General features: G+C 41.1%; 1 protein-coding gene across 1 annotated transcript in view; it reads right to left on the bottom strand.

The window, feature by feature from the left end:
• Positions 1 to 17,408, bottom strand: part of SLC16A10 (solute carrier family 16 member 10) — a 95,551-nt gene that overhangs the window by 32,315 nt on the left and 45,828 nt on the right. The window contains exons 2-3 of the mRNA XM_081094691.1: positions 5,245 to 5,389; positions 302 to 761 (exon numbers count right to left, since the gene is read on the bottom strand). Of these exons, the coding sequence (XP_080950817.1) occupies positions 302 to 761; positions 5,245 to 5,389 (605 nt within the window). The remainder of the gene's footprint in view (positions 1 to 301; positions 762 to 5,244; positions 5,390 to 17,408) is intronic.

The following is a 17,408-nucleotide window of genomic DNA, read 5'->3' as shown; positions in this document are numbered from 1 at the left end:
ACAAAAACCACTGCACCATCTTTGCCCCTGATTATGATCTGCAAGCCACTTGAAGCAACAGTGACCCATCAAGTTTTGAAGTTGTTCTTGTTTGTGTAGGTTTAGTGATGTTTAAAATATCAAAGCACACCATTACACATGTCCCCTCTTTTAATGATCTGATAGCTCTGTTGTCTTAAAAGACCTGAATTGTGATCACCAGAGATTTTGAGGCCAACTTCAACCTGATCTATTTTGCTCTTCTAGGTTTTCCTGTGTGAAATAATATCTGTTACCAGCAAAGCCAAGGAAGCATACTCACCAAGTGAACATAAGGCACGAAGTATCCAAAAAGCGCGAGCGGGATTCCAACGGCCCACACTGCGTACGCTGTCACCTTGAAGATGGCGAAATTGAAAATTTTTCTGGGAGGACTGAACTTTCTCCTGGAAAAGAGGGATCTGTTGCCTCCTTTGACTCCACTCTCTTTCGCTCTGACACTGGGCACAAGGGGTCGGTAAGTAAAGCCAGCCAGAAAGAGAACGAACATGAAGATGCAGAGGATTCTCAGCGTGTAAAAGAGGTCCAAGTTTTCAGTCAGAACCCTTAAAAGGAGAGGCAGCAAAATTGTGAAGAGACTGCTGCCCGCGGTGACAATGCCATTCACCAGTCCGAGGCGCTTCTTGAAATAGTGTCCCAAAATGACCAAGGAAGGCTGGTACGCAAAGGAGCAGCCACTGGCAAATATGATTCCGTAGGTGAGGTACAGAGGTTCGATGGAACTGTGTGAAGACGAAAAACATGGAAAGCAGCTTTCATTATTTTTATCCCGTGCTTGGTAGAACAAAACCTTAGCAAGCAAGTGGGTTTTAGTGAATCGGTGTATTTTCTACAAATAAAATGTAACTAAAGACAGACAGGTGAACAACTTAGTAAACCAAGAATGTAGCACTAAACATATTTTAACTTAATCTGAATGGGTAATATAAATGCCTCAAGTATGTGAAAAATGACCGCTAAGGTCATCGGTGATTTTGTTCTCCTTCTCTTCCCATGGATTTCCCGTGAATCCTGCAGCACTGGGTAAAAGCTGTGTGCTCTCCGCACTCATACAGGACGGGCCTCAGTGAAACCGACTGTGTTAAAACTAACACAAAAACAACTTAGTCTCAATAAATGTTTTAACTATGAAAATTCATTATTCTATGGAGTTTTCCCGGGCACAAAGGAAAAGGCTGTATTTTATATTTCCTCCCCAAGGTTATGTCAGGAACATCTGCACAGAAGAGCAGTTGTGTCTCATTTTTGCTGGCCTAAGGGCTGCAGACCAACCTTCGCCCTGTACTGCACTGTTCTCGGTGTTATGCAAGATAGCAAGAAGTCATATTCTCATTGCAGAAAGATCAAATGAAGCACGTTCCCACTTTGTAAACTTTAAGGCCACATACATCTCAAAGAAATAATAAAGGATTCAGAATTTTATAGTTTAACCAAGAAGCTTAATTATATATCTCTTATAAAAACAAAGGAGCATATCATTAAATTCTTTAAAACAATTAAGGAGAAAAAGAAAACAATATGTTTTCCTTTGACATGTCCAATTCAAAAGGCTATTTATCAAATAATAAAGGCAAACTATTTAATAGAAATTAAGATAAAGTTGGTTAATAATTAAATTTTGGACAATACTGGTCTAGCAATATGCTGAGGTAGGCACAGGAACTCTAGAATCTGATAAAAATTAAGCATGTTTGCAAACCTCTCAGATGCCCTTTTCCCCCTATTAATCCACAACTAGCACCATCTTTTAATCAGGTTCCAGAGTCACTCCCAGATTAACTTGACCTCGCCCTGATCATCCATTACTTAATCTCCACTCTTTATTCAATAAGCATATATTCAGCAGCTACTGTGTTCCAGGTACTTGGTGAAAAACAATATTTAAAATGTGGTTATGCCCTACTCATAGTCTGCTTAGTAAGACAAGATATCTAGCCCATATACTACAGAACAAAATATACATAATATTTCATTTATTCTGCATCAATTTTTCCACAGAAATAGTTTTCCAGATAACTGCAACTTACTTCTTAAGGCACTACTTTATTTTTTTATTTATAATTTTATTTTTATTTAATTTTAAAGGAAGGATCTAAATCTATTATACATTTCTCTGCTTTCTTCAAGGTGAATATTAAAAATGGTATTCACCAGGGGAGGCTGAAGGAGTGGTGGTAAGAGATCAACCAAAGGACTTGTATGCATGCATATACGCATAATCAATAGACACAGACAGTAGGGGGGAGAGGGCCTGTGCTGGGGGTGGGAGAGGACAATGGGGGGAAAGGAGAATTATGTAATACTTTCAACAATAATTGAATACTTTCAACAATAACGAATTGGCTGGCGCCATCTATTTTCCAGATGACCTAATAAATTCATAATTCTTTAACAAAACAAACAAGAAAAACAATAAAGAATTTAAATTTTAAAAAAATGGTATTGAACAACACAGTATCATCATGAACATCAATTGCTATATGATTATACCACAGTACTGTAGAGCTGTCAGCTAGAAGACCAGGGAGCCACGGATATAAACTGAAAACATTCTTTTGGACACCATTTTAAATACTAAATACTTCCTATCTCTCCCACAAAGTCAAGTACATAAGCTTTGTGATGGCATTTTCACTGCCACTGAGTACTTTAGATTTACTTCTAAATTTTCACCTCAGTAACAAATCGGTCAAATTGTTGAAAGTTTGACAACTGAATAAGTGCAGTGGAAGTCAGTAAGATGCCAGTCCTGTGTGTAAAAAGGATTCAGAGAAGGGACACTGACATGCCCTGGGATTGCTAGAGAAGGTTTTCCTAAGAAGGTAGAATTTGAACTACAGGAAAAGTGGGTCCACTGTTCAACGCTCGGAACTTACACCACATTTCCCCTTGCTCCTGCGTGTTGCTCTAAAAGCGCGGTATGTTCTGCCAGGCAGGTGTGGTTCAGTGGTTGAGCGTTGACCCATGAACCAGGAGGTCATGGTTTGATTCCAGGTCAGGGCACATGCCTGGGTTATAGACTTGCTCCCCAGTAGGGAGCATGCAAGAGGCAGCGGATTAATGATTCTCTCTCATCATTGATGTTTCTATCTCTCTCTCCCTTCCTCTCTCTCTGAAATGAAAAAAAAAACAAAAATTTTTTTTAAAAAACATATTTTTTAAATAAATAAAAGTTTGGTATCTTTTGACCAGTGGAACTGAGTGGAAAATATGAGAACATTACATGTAGCAAATATGGTTTCAAGACATTTTGTTGAGTCTCAATGTAAAACACATTTCATAATTTTTACTTCTCAATCATCAAAAGTTTGAAAAGCATTGCTTGCTGTAAGTAGTGGTTTGTATATATGTTTTTTGTCTACCAAATAAGGTAATAAATTACATGGGTTTTCTACCGGCTGGTCATCTCTCCACCAAAGCCTGATTGTTAATATATTCAAGTGCTTTGGCCACATATACGGGCAATGGGTACCTGGAAGTTTCCAGATCAAAACAGGTATCTGACAAGTTGGTAATAGCACAAAATTGTATTATTGCTAAAAAACAAGAACTCAAATTTTCCCTGTCTGGTGTGGCTCGGTTGGTTGGAATGTCATCCCATGCACCAGAAGGTCATGGGTTCAGTTCCCGGTGAGGGCACATACCTAGCTTGTGGGTTTGAGCCTGAGTTAGGGAGGCAACAGATCGATGTATCTCTCTCACATCTATGTTTCTCTCTCTCCCTTTCTTCCTCTATTAAAAAAAAAAAGTTAGAACTTCCTTTAAAAACAAAAAAAGTGAAAGTAATTACCTAAGCAGAATCTTATTTCAAACAAAATCATTTTGTTTCTTTAAAAGACAACTTTAGAAGGGAAAAAATCATAAAGGCACTATAAAGATGGCATATGTATTTTCTATCAAGGCATAAAAATAATTGTTTAGAATCCAAATAAAATTTCTAGCCCTAGCTGGTTTGGCTTAGTGAATAGTGTCGGCCTGAGGTCTGAAGGGTCCCGGGTTTGATTCTGGTCAAGGCCACATACCTCAGTTGGAAGCTCTGATCCCCAGACCTGGTCGGGGAGCATATAGGAGGCAACCAATTGACGTGTCTCTCTCACATCAATATTTCGTTATCTATCTCCCCCGCTCCCATTCTCTAAAAAAATTTTTTTTTCTAAGTTAGGTGAAAGAAAGAGGCTCATTTTAGAGATGAGGAAGGGGTATAGGTAAGGTGGATGGGGGTAAAATTAGTAAACCAAGGATTCTGTTGATTAAATCCAGAATATTTAAAAACCATCAGGGCAACAAATGTAAGTGTGTGTGTTTTTTCTAATGATTCAATAATGCTTTTCAACTAGTGCATGAAGATAGCTAGGTAAGGGAAAGAGGCAAAAAATTAGGATTAAACCACTAAAGTAGACATAAGACGGAAACCATTTTAAGAGGTTTTCTTGTTAATCACCTGTTAGCTAGAGCAATATATTAAGCCAGTGTTTCTTCAACCAGGGATTGTTCTGACAATGCAATGGGATTTACTAGTAGAGCTGGACCTGGAGGGAGAAGTGCTCCATACAGTAATATGCCCATTAGCTCTTTGCACTTAGTTCCTCTTCATCTCTATCAACTACATCTTTAACAGACACAGGCAATATGTACTGATATTTTTTTTTCTTTTAAGCTGCATTTGACCACTTCATTTTGCCATAATCTTTTTAAATTTTAGTGTGTTCTTTTTTTTAAAAAAAAAAAATGCACACAGGAATTCTCTACCTGGGTTGAAATAAATAACCAAGTTTTTTTCATTAATAAAAACATCTCATATCAAGCCTATGAACAACTGCTTCAACACACCACTTATTATACCCTTCAGGCCTCATACTGAGCTGACCTTCAACTAATGCTATTGCTTTAGACAACTCATTGTATGAGTTCTTTTAGGAGTGTTATGTGATTAGAAAAAAACTAAAGGGGAAACATTTTTCTTGCTCCAGGGAACATACACCAGTAAATCCTGAACAATGTCTAACTGTGAGGCACTAAAAGCAAAAACACTCAATTTCGCAAGCTCTGATTTGCTGCGATGGATAACAATGAGCTAGTCATATTGCGTACAGTTTAAGCAACAAAAAGGAAGATGTTTTCTTGTAAACAGCAAAGTTTCTGAAAGGAAAATTTTAAGGTACCTAACAGTTCTCAAAAAGCAACATGAAGAAACCAAGTCCTTACCTTACAAAAGAACTGGACATGAGTCCAATGAATCCAATAGCAGCACCCACAACAGCTGTTTGCCGACAACCAAATATGTCTGTGAAGATGCTGACTATTGGGCAGCAAAAGAAAATCATCCCCATGGAGAGAGAACTTACCCATGCTGTAAAGAGAGAGAAAAATAAAGGGACATTACGACATGGTAAATTACATTTGCACTTATTCCACAAGTTATAATATATATTAGGAAAATAACAGTTAAAAACTGGAAAGAATCCCAATGTCCAGAAATAAGTGACTGGATAAACAAATTATGCTGTATTCATATAATAGAATACTACTCAGCAATAAATAAGAGTGAACTATTGATAAATACAGCAACATGAATGAAAACCAAAATAATCATGCTAAGTGAAAGAAGTCAGACCACAAAGGAGTCTATAAAATATGATTGCATTTATGTAAAATTCTAAAAAATACAAATTAATTTATAGTGCCAGAAGTATATCAGTGTTTATCTGGTTGGGAGCAGTGGGGAGGGAGAAGGGAGGAGGAAGCTGGAGGAAGGAATTACCAACTGGCACAAAGAAACTTTTAAGGGTAATGGTATGTTCATTATCTTCACTGTAGTAGTGGTTTCACTGGCTTACGAGTATATACATATGACAAAACTCACCAAATTACATACATACCTTAAAAATGCTAAACAGTTTATTACGTCAATTATACCTCAATAATGCTGATAAAACAAGAAATGAATTTATATGGAAGATTTCGACAGCAACAAAAAATAATGTCATAAAAAACAAACACAAAATAAAACAGAGAACTACAGGGAGAACTAGATAAATCCACAATTGTAGTTGTATATTTTAGCACATCTCTCTCAGTAATTAATAGAACCAGAGGACACGCCCCCCCCCAAATCAATAAAATATACAAGTCTGGATGACACTATCAATCATCTTAACCTATTAACATATATAGGACTCAATATCCAACAATTGCAGAAAACTGTTTGCTCTGCCAGGGAAATCATTAATCACTGATGAGGGTGGGGTGGGGACAGAGCAGGAGAGAACTAATCTCTCTGGAATGCCTTCTAATCCATGGGAAGGACCTGCACAGAACTGTCCTAGATCTTTAGGCAGCCCTGCAAGGTATATTATCCTCTCATCTTTAATATGGGGGAGAAGATTAGAGATGTTAAAAAAGCATCTTGCCAAGGTTATGCAACTTTAGTGGGATCCAAACTAAACATTCAAGGTGTAAATAGGAATAAGATATACCCAAGAGTCCTTCATTAAAAAACATCCACCATGAGTACCCACAGGCAAGCACGTACCCACCATGGCATATATATAATATTTTTAAAATTTATTTCAGAGAGAAAAAGGGAGAGGGAGAGAGGGATGGAAACATCAATGATGACAGAGAATCATTGATGAATCGGCTGCCTCTTTCCCACCCCGAACTGGGGATGGAACCCGCAACCCAGACATGTGCCCTGACTGGGAATCGAACCAATAACCTCCTGGCTCATAGGTCAGTGCTCAAACACTGAGCCACACCAGCCAGGCTGATGTTGATATCACTCAAGATGACACAGTGAATTCACACTTCCATGCATGTCTGCTGTTCCAAACACAAAGTAGCAATACAGTTAAGAGTTATTTTTAAAAATATACATATTTTATTGATTTTTTACAGAGAGGAAGGGAGAGGGATAGAGAGTTAGAAACATCGATGAGAGAGAAGCATCGATAAGCTGCCTCCTGCCCACCTCCTACTGGGGATGTGCCCGCAACCAAGGTACATGCCCTTGACTAGAATCGAACCTGGGACCTTTCAGTCCACAGGCCGATGCTCTATCCACTGAGCCAAACTGGCTAGGGCTTAAGAGTTATTTTTAAAAAACACAATAAAGACCTAGTCATGAGCTATAGAATAGCTGCAAAATGGGATGGGATAAGTGGGGCCTGAGTTCTGGGGTCCAGGTCTGGAAGCTGGCTTAGCCATTGAAAAAGGACTAAAAGTGTTTCCTGTGAGCCAGAAGAGAGCCAAGCTGATTAACTGGGGCCAGAGCTAAAATCCCCAACACCTTGTGAAAGGAGACTGGAGGTGAGAGAGAGTTGCATGGAAACTCAATTACTGCTCTGCCGATTTCAGGTTTAGAACACTGCGAGCCTCTCGGGGAAGGTGGGGGAAGAGACAGCCTCATGGCCTGGTCCTGAAAACAAGGTGCCCACTGGTCCTCTTGCTGAATCTGAGCTTATCAGTGTTAACATGAAGCATGAAACTTAATAGGCCTGGTTCTAAACTTGGAATTCAAGGAGTCAAGTAGAAGAAAGTGCAAACCGTTAGGTAGGGAGGGTGAGGAAGGAGAGTATCAAACAAACAAAATATACCTGCCACTCAGAATGATCCTGTAAACTCAAATTCCAAAAACTGAAGCCAATCCAATGTTAAGACAGACAACCAACAAAATCACCCATTAGCAAATGCAGTCATTTCATATGAAACTAATTCCATAGACCAGCCTGACTACCACACCAAAATGAGTATGTTTAGAATGTTCAGAGAAATAAATGAAATAAATTTTTATTTAAAAATAGAACAAGGAATTATGAAACAAATAAGCAAAAAAAAAAAAAAAAGAAAGAAAGAAAGAAATCAAGGGTAAGTGCATAAAAAAGAGTATTCATTAGAAATCCTAGATATGAAAAAAAAGTCATTGAAATAAAACATTCAATAGATGATGAAAAAATTTTTTTATTGATTTCAGAGAGGAAGGAAAGGGAGAAAGAGATAGAAAAATAAATGATGAGAGAGAATCATTGATCTGCTGCCTCCTACATGCCCCACACTGGGGATGAAGCCCACAACCCGGGCATGTGCCCTGACTGGGAATCGAACTGTGACCTCTTGGTTCATAGGTCAATGCTCAACCACCTGAGCCACGCCAGCTGGGTTGATGAAGAAAATTTTTTACTCCAGATTACAGATTACAAAGCTAAATGTGAAAAAATGGATCTTAAAATAAAGAATATCTTGACCTTGACCTCATGATAGAAAAAGTTTTTCAAGACATAAGTAAAAACCATGAAGGAAAATATGGATGAGATCTAACCTCATTAAAATTTACAACTTCTATGCCTCAGAAGACCCTAGGACAGTGATGGCGAACCTATGACACGCGTGTCAGAGGTGACACGCGAACTCATTTTTTTGGTTGATTTTTCTTTGTTAAATGGCACTTAAATATATAAAATAAATATCAGAAATATAAGTCTTTGTTTTACTATGGTTGCAAATATCAAAAAATTTCTGTATGTGACACGGCACCCGAGTTAAGTTAGGGTTTTTCAAAATGCTGACACGCCGAGCACAAAAGGTTTGCCATCACTGCCCTAGGACCAAGGCAAAAAGAGATGATCCATAGAAAAGGAGATCATTGCAGTGCATAGAACTAGCAAATTATTACCAGCTTGCATTTATAAAGAGAGTCTATAAATCAAGAAGGCAAAGACAACCCAACAGAAACATGGGCAAAAGAGTTGGGAGGAAAGAGACAGAAGAGAAAAACCAATGGCCAACTGACGTTTACAAAGGTGCTCGTTAGTCATCAGAAAAAAGCAAATTAAAAGAATAAATCGCCATAATTCGGCAAAAATTAAGACGTCTGACCTTAACAAATTTTAGTGAGGTTATGGAGAAATGGAAACTCGTATGCATACCACATAATCTGAAATAACCATCGTGAACAGCAATTTGGTAACATCTAGGAAAAGCCAAAGGTGTGCAAACTTCACATTCTACCACTTCTACTTCCAGGAATGTACTCCAGAGAAACTTCACACATGTGCACAGGAGACATGAATAAGAATGTTCACTGAAGTGCTGTTTGCAACAGTAAAAAACTAGAAACAGCCTGGCTGTAGTTGAGCATCAACTATGAACCAGGAGGTCATGGTTCTATTCCCATTCAGGGCACATGCCTGGTTTGTGAGCTCAATCCCCAGCAGGGGGCATGCAAGAGGCAGCGGATTAATGATTCTCTCTCATCATTGATGCTTCTATCTCTCTCTCCCTCTCCTTTTCTCTTTGAAGTCAATAAAAATATTTTTTTAAACAAAGAAAGAAAAAAGCAGTCTTATGCCTATAACTAGTTTTGCCTGAGCTAGAAATCTATTTTAATGAACCTAGCCAGAACATCCAGTCCTGAAAACACAAAGACAACTATCCTTCCTTTACAATGAAAATATCTGCAATGTGAATGTGGAGGGCTTGTCGCCGGCTGTTCAGCAGGGATCCCACCTTAGGAGAAGTGCCATTTCATCATCTCGCCACACTTGGCACCAAAATGAGCCAGTTGTTGGGTTTGATCAAATAATTGAATTGATACTCCTTCCCTGGAAACTAGCCTTTAGGCCACTTCACAATGGACATTCCCTTCTGCTTAGACTACATTCCTCTTTCTAAGACCATTCTCTCTCCCCTCCGGATTTTCCCAGGATCCGGACCACCCAGAGAATTCTCCACCCAGAAAAAGCCCGCCTAGCGTCCTTTAAAATCTCTGACTCCCTATGCCTGGGTGCTGGCACCATTTGGGGGCTCAGCCCAACTGGTATCCAGATGACCTAATCTATAATAATAAAAGGGTAATATGTGAATTAGACCAGACGTCCTTCCGGGCGTCATTCCAGAAGTCCTTCCAAAAGAAGCCAGGGTCTGAGGGAAGCCCATGCCGCTGCCGGGGGAAGGAAGGCCTACTCTTGCATGAATTTTCATGCTTCAGGCCTCTAGTACATTTATAATCCCTTACCACTTTGGCCTGATGCGTTCCTCCTTCGGTGACCCTAACACCAATGACCAGCAGAATTCAGAAGGTGACTAGACCAGCTGAGCACAGCCGCGAGGGACGGTAATGGGTTTGCCTCCGGAGCCGCCCAACCACCAAGAGGCAGGTACACAGCCTTCTTCTTGTTTTGACTTCATGTCACTCACCTGCCCCAAGGACCTTAGCAGAGATTAATGTTTGTTAAGAGATGCGAGGATGAGCTGTCCATGGGTTGGGGGGGAAAAATGGCTCCTCAAAGGGACCACCTTTGAAACACCCAGAAGCTGAGGAGACTGAGGAGCTGGGGAGACTGATTTGCCCCTCAAAGGCACAGAATCGCTGACCAGATAAGTGGCACCATCTTCATCCTTTATGAGGTTGAGCATCTACTCCCTTGGGGACAGGGGGCCACCATTCTACTTGATCAGCAAATACATTGAAGTCTCCCAGCTAATTTAGTGCTACCCAGGCTCCTGACTTCTAATTTGGAAAAGAGTGAGTGCGTTGTGAGCAATTGCCTGGGAGTCAGATCCTCGGAGACCAAATCCAACTGTAGGGAAGGGGAGGGGAACAGATATAAAGGACCTGGTGTGCTGAAAAAAAAAAAGAAAAAAGAAAAGAAAATATCTGCAATGTGAAGGGGAAATGGAGGGTTAAAGTAATTGCTACAGAGCAAACTAGAGAAAAAGGGTCCTGACTATGAACAGGCGGCTTCGCCAAGCAGTATCATTTCTGCCAAAGAAGGTAAACATCAAGCCAGCCTAAGTGGAGAAAGACATGTATTTCAAAAAAGTCCTTTTGTGAGATCTTGAAGAATTTAAAAGTAATTTAAATCATAAAGCTTTATGTTGCCATTTAATACTTAATAGCAGCATGTGTTATTTAAAAAGTAAAAAGGAACATTAATACCTCACAGAGCTTAGGGTATTAAAGGTCATTCTGGACAGCTTATACTATCCCCATTCCCTTCAAGAGGAGAGAAAGAACTGTGTACTCCAAGCATGTCAAACTCAAAGGCTAACACGGGCCAAACAAACAAGGTTTAAGTTTATGTGGGCCACATGAAAAAACAAAAGCTTCGATTTTCATAGAAATGTAGGTTTATTTCGATAGAGACATGCTGAATACAAAGGGCTGAAATAAATAATTGTTAACACAAAATAATAGAACATTTTAATAAAAATATTTTTTCTTGAACATTAACTTACCAGACACTGAATAACTGCACAAATTAATAAGTGTAACACAAATAAACCTATTTTTCTTGTTCTCCGAAAGCAAAATATTTCCTGATGCGCACACCAAACAAGTCAGTACAAGACTAATGATGTGGCAATCAGCTGCTAAAATATTTGCTGCTAGGATTAGTGGAGAGAAATGGTGCGCCTGTGCGTAAGGCAAATGAATGCAATACGATTATAGTAATCAGTCATTAGTGAACGTTGTAGTTTGTTATTAATAACTAGTGGCCTGGTGCATGGATTTGTGCACATTGAAAGGAAATTAATTAGAAGAAATATTTTAATATCACTATTCTCCCTTTATCCATAATAAAAGTGTCAACCAAATTCACGATCAACAATGACAGATCGAAACACACACGTGCGACTGGCACCAGCAAGAGCTTAATATGTATCGCACACGTCAACTTAGCCTTTTATAGATATAGACTAAGCCTGCTTGATTAGACTTGCTTTCTGATGTAGCTAAACTTTTTCCAACCCAGTGAAGCACCCCAACTTCTCTTTCAGGTAATTGTCAGCAACACAGCAGTAAATATCAACATTAAACAGATTATTATTGTAGATCACGCAGGGAGAACAAAGGGTAAAATATTTAACTGCAGCAGTGTTTGACTATATTCTGCGCAGTGAGAAAACCTGAAGTCATTTTCAAGGTCCACCATTTCTTACTTCTTTTCAGTCAGGTCAAGTTTCTAAACTTTCTAAATCTCCATTTTCCAGCTAATGAAAAGAAAATAGAATTCCACCAAGTCTCCTATCCACCTACTCCAGGACTTCTGGGAGGTTCTAATGAGATGAGGCATGGGAAAATGCTTCACAGACATTTGGTTAAAGTGTAAATGTTTCCACCTGGCTATAAAGCAAGTTGTGTTCCTGGACTGAAGAAACTCCAAGGAGGCTAGTCATCACTAGGGAGAGGAAGCCGGGTGTTGCTACGTGACGTCATTACCCAGCCTCCTCAGCCACTGTTTCCAGGCTGGGCTCGGCTGTGGGCGGCATTTTGCACCATGGGGTCTCGGCAGCGGCTGCGATTTGGTGGGCTGTGGCTCCGGGGTTGTGGCAGGGCCTGTGCCCCACTTGGGGAAAGCCAAGTGTTGCTTTGTGGGCACCAGGTCCACGGCACCATTTCTCTGTAAACGGCCAGTGCCCCTCACAGCAGCTCCTGTGTTTTGAGTGTCTGCTCCCTGGTGGTCAGTGCATGTCATAGTGACAAGTCAGACTGTAGGACACTTAGCATATTAGCCTTTTATATAGAGAGAGATTATGTATAATAGGATATAGTAAAAATTAAGTTATGAAATTTTTATTAAAATGCTTTTTACATACTGTTATATTGGCTGGGCCACAAAAATATTTGTTGTGGGCCGCATGTGGCCTGCGGGCCACGAGTTTGACATGCTTGGTCTACTCCATTCGAAGGGGTTTATTTGAGTATGAGTAATTTAGTCTAGGAAAACTCCAAGGTAACATTTCTGGTTAATCTCAAACCAGAGCCCCTTCTGTAGCCCAGCACAGAACTTTGTACATATTTCCTACAGAGTTTTGCGCCAAGTAACATTTATTAGGTGCTTCCTATGTGCCAGGCACTGCTTAAGTGCTTTGTATGCATTACTATTTTAATCCTTAAACAACCCTGATTGAAGTACTCTTATTATCATTACAGAGGAGGAAACTGAGGCAAAGAATGGTTACACAACTTGCCCAAGGCCACAAAGATACACGGTGGAGGAAGGGAAGCCAGGCAGTCTGGAGGCCGAGTTTCAACCACTATATACCACTCACCAGGAGCAGCCAATGTCTGTGAACAATTACAGCACAACTCTGGAGACACCTGGAGCACCTCCTCCTAAAACTGCTCTGTTCAAACAAGCCCTGAAGTCCCAGGAAACATCAACCTGCACAAATCAGTTTCCACCTAACAGGTAGATTTCTATCTCCATCCTAAGGGCTAACTAAACAAAGACTCTCAGATCAGCATTCCTGGCAACAAGTAATTCTGCCAGGGAGTTACTTACCACTGAATAGCAGAAAATGAAGAGATAACATTTAAACTGCCAACATAAGCCATCAACTTTATTTTCAGGCTGGGTTGCAAGCCAAGCCTCTCACTCACATTGGCCCTAGAACAGCTTTTACATAAAAAAGTTTATTAAGACAAGCTGAGTTGATGAATAACTGAGAAAAATATAGCTTAAAAGATACCAAAACCAGTCAGCTTTTACTCTGTTCTTCTATGTTCTAGAAATCTTGATCTTCTTGCTATACCACACACACACAAAAAAAAGATTTGTCTTAGCCAAATGATATTTATCTCTGCCATTCTATTTAATCTCAAAATCAAATTCAAATAACAGGTATCTATTGAAAGTGTAACAGTGAAAAACCAGATGGATGGTCAGCCAAAGCCTAAAGATGGGGTGCCGTGACCAGCAGCACTCCCTTAGAGACCCCCTGAGGGAGCCCTCAGGTCACAGGTGCACACTCTCACAACAAATCTTACTCCAGAACCCGTGGAGGCTCAGCACAGACACCGTGAGCCTCACAGTGCTCTTGTTCGGGGCTCAAAGAAGTCTATTTCCACATCTGCTGTTCTATATCCTAAAAACAAAGGGATCTCATCTAGAGGCCATGACGTTGTGGCTGTGCCACTGCCAAACTCCCAACTGGCACCACGGAGGACTCGAGTGTGTGCAGAGGACTTGAGCGCAGAAGCACTCAGGGAAGAGAAAAACTAACTTAGCAAGTCTTTCTGTCACACGGCATGACTGCAGTGATTCTTGCATAATCAAGTTTCACTTCCAAGTAGAGATGAGTATTCCTTTTCTTGCTTTTCTTCCTGTTCTCCTCGTGGTTCTGATGGCACTCACCAATTAGCATGGTAATCACAGCCATTGCACATGGAGAGAAACATTTGGCAGCATTAGAAAATTCACATTACTCTATTTTTTAATCCTCACCAGAGGATATGCTTTAATTGATGTTAGAGAGAGAGAAAGGGTGTTGTAGTAAAATATAGAAATGTTTAAATGACAAAAAAATATTTAAAAGGTTTTAAAAGGTTTGAGCTAACTGTCCTGAAACTTAAAGTGTGATTTTAAGGACACATTCCCCACTGCCCTGAAGCATGTGTATTCCATTGATAAGGATTTGAACTTAGACTGCTGACTTAGAGAGACTTGCCCTGATAACTATACGTCAGATGACGAATACTCCTCCCCATCCCGAGTGAAGCTGAGTGCTTACAAGTTTGTTTACTGATATGCCATTGGAACTAATGTTAAACTTGAAATCTTGTTACGCATTTCGTTTACCAGAATCCCCCTACTCCCCCATGGACTGCCGTGGGTACTACAGGCTATTTAAAGGGTCCCCGAACACCATTCCAGTTGATCATTGTTTGACTGTTGGACGCTTGGTCGTCGCCAATTGCTTTGATCCCTGCGCTGCACTGGTGGCTCTGATTGTTAGAAGTTATCTTCGCTGATTGCCTTCAGCTTGGGCGCAGTCCCCTTCCCTACTTCGCTCAGCTCCACTCCGTGCCAGAAGACAGACGAACAGTGGGGCCACAGATTGATCCATGCTGTGCACAGAGATTTCTGAAGGCAACGCTGCCCTGAAACTGAACTTCATTCCTGACCTGACCAGCCAGCCAGAGAAGGTGCCGCTGCTGCCACCAGAGGATGTCACATTTTGGGAGCTCCCTTTAAGCCTGTACTCACGGCACCAGGAATTTTGTGAGTAACAGTGTGCTGTGTGTTAATAAAGCTTTGTGCCCACTGCAATGATAAAAGGAGAATAAATTGCTGTATGAATTGCAACTGTAACTATTTGTGTGGTATAATTCCTCCAGCAGTAATAATTATACTAATACTAGAGGCCCGGTACACGAAATTCATCCCCCTCAGCCCAGCCTGCCCCCTCTCACAGTCTGGGAGCCCTCAGGGGATGTCCTACTGACGGCTTTGGCCCGCTTCCCACGGGGAGCAGGCCTAAACCGCAGTCTGGCCTCCCTCTGCGGGAGGCAACGGGGCTGATCAGGGGAAGGCACCAGCCCCATCACCCTGCTGCTGCAGCCACTGCCGCCAAGGGGTTTTCATCAACACGGACTCCAGTCCCTTCACCATGAAAAAATGACAACTTTCTTTAGGCATTTTTAAGACGTCTCTTTCATAGGATATGACATTTCTTTCTTTCTTTTTTTTATCCTCACATGAGGATATTTTCCCATTGATTTTTAGAGAATGTGGAAGAGAAAGGGAAAGACAGAGAGAAACATCAATGTGAGGGGCACACTTCGATTGGTTGCCTCCTGCATGAGCCCTAATCCGGGCCCCGGCCAGGGAGGAGCCTGCAACCTAGGTACATGCCCTTGGTCAGAATAGAAACCGGCCCCCCTGCGGGTTTGTGTCTCTGCTCCAGCCTCAGCAGCCCAGCGCCACGGCCATGGGGCTGGGGCTGGAGGCCAGCCCCCCTGCATGTTGTTCTCTCTGGCTCCGGGGCCGGGCACGGGCCGCCCTGTCTGTTGTTCTCTCAGACTCTGGGCCCATGCCAGGCCCCTCCTCCTGAGCTGGTTGTGGCCATTACAGCGTCCTGGCCTAATTTGCATATTGCCTCTTTATATATATAGATAAGGTCAGATGAAATTGCCTGCCATGGTCCTGCCTGCATAAAGTAGTCTTTTTACTGGCAACGACTTTGAATGTCCGAAATACCTGCATGATTAAAGTTTATCTCAAGGGACACCTCAGATAAACACCCCTCCTTTCTTGGACAAAGGAGGAATGAGAGAGAGAGAGAAAGAGAAAGAGAGAGAGAGAGAGAGAGAGAGAGAGAGAGAGAGAGAGACAGACATTGATTTTGTGAGGCAGAGAAACATGGATTGGTTGCCTCCCGCACACGCCCAGGAATGACACTCCAACTAACTGAGCCACCTGGCCAGGGCTAATTCTCAGTTTCTTTAAAACATAACTTTAGCCTGGCCAGCATGGTTAGGTGGTTGAGAATCAACCTATGAACCAGGAAGTCATGGTGGGAATTGAATCATGCCCAGGTTGGGGGCTCAGTCTCCCAGTGGGGGGCTTGCTCTCTCTCCCTCTCCCTTCTTCTCTGAAATCATTTAAAAATTCTTTAAAAAACAATAACACATAACTTTACAAATTATTTCCTAATTTTATTGTTGTGAAGGTTTTATTTGTCAAGTAGAGAGCATATTCTAATAGTTGTTAGATGTAAGATATATAGAACTCCATGTGTACTTTTAAAGCAGGCTGGGCTGGCAATGTGCTGTTTCTTCACACTCTACAGATGTGTTTTTGCACTTTCTGTACGTAGGTTACATTTCACAGTAAAAGTAAGAGGAAAGGAAAAAGCATCTCGGAGATCACAATATGTGACCCTGATGGATACTATAAATCTTCCAGCTAAACTTGGTAAAAAGTATGGGTGAGATGGGAAAAGTATGCTCACTTTGTTTATATATGAAAACAGCTTTTGAGGATTTAAGTCAAACCATACAACTCCCCAGAATCCTCCTTCCCTGAGGCAACCAGAGACCTTCTATATACATCAGCTCCAGCACTGTTAGAAGAGCTGGGAAGGAACCAAGGGAAAAGAACATCCAACCAGCACCCGGCCAGGCACAGGACCGTGGACAGAGGTCATTTAATCCTGGCAGCACCCCTGCCAGACAGGGAATACTAACTCTATTTCAACGGTAGGAGACCTGAGGCTCACAAGGGTTAATTCTCTAAAAGGCCATCGAGCAAGGAGGTAGAATGCTGGCTCAAGGCCAGCTCGCTGAAGATTCCTCAAATACCAGTACACCAAATTCATTGATTTATCAAGGCTGGAAGACAGATCTAGGAACTGGAAAAACAAGTGAACCTCATGATGACTAAGACAACCAAGACCAGCCTCTAGTCTCAACTCCTTGGCATCACAACTCCCTGCCTTGAAATACACTCCTGCCATCTTGACTGCCCATCTTTTTATTCCTTCCGACTCTTGCTAAGCAATACTTTTCTGAATTCTCCAAGTTTTCTACAATGTTAGTGTATTACTTTTATAATCAGAAAAAAGTATTTGTTTACTTTATGCTT

The sequence above is a fragment of the Myotis nattereri genome (assembly GCF_964212035.1).
Source record: "Myotis nattereri genome assembly, chromosome: 6".
NCBI classification, from domain to species: domain Eukaryota; kingdom Metazoa; phylum Chordata; class Mammalia; order Chiroptera; family Vespertilionidae; genus Myotis; species Myotis nattereri.
Note: the sequence above shows the minus strand (reverse complement) of the source record. Positions and strands in the feature narration are given on the sequence as shown.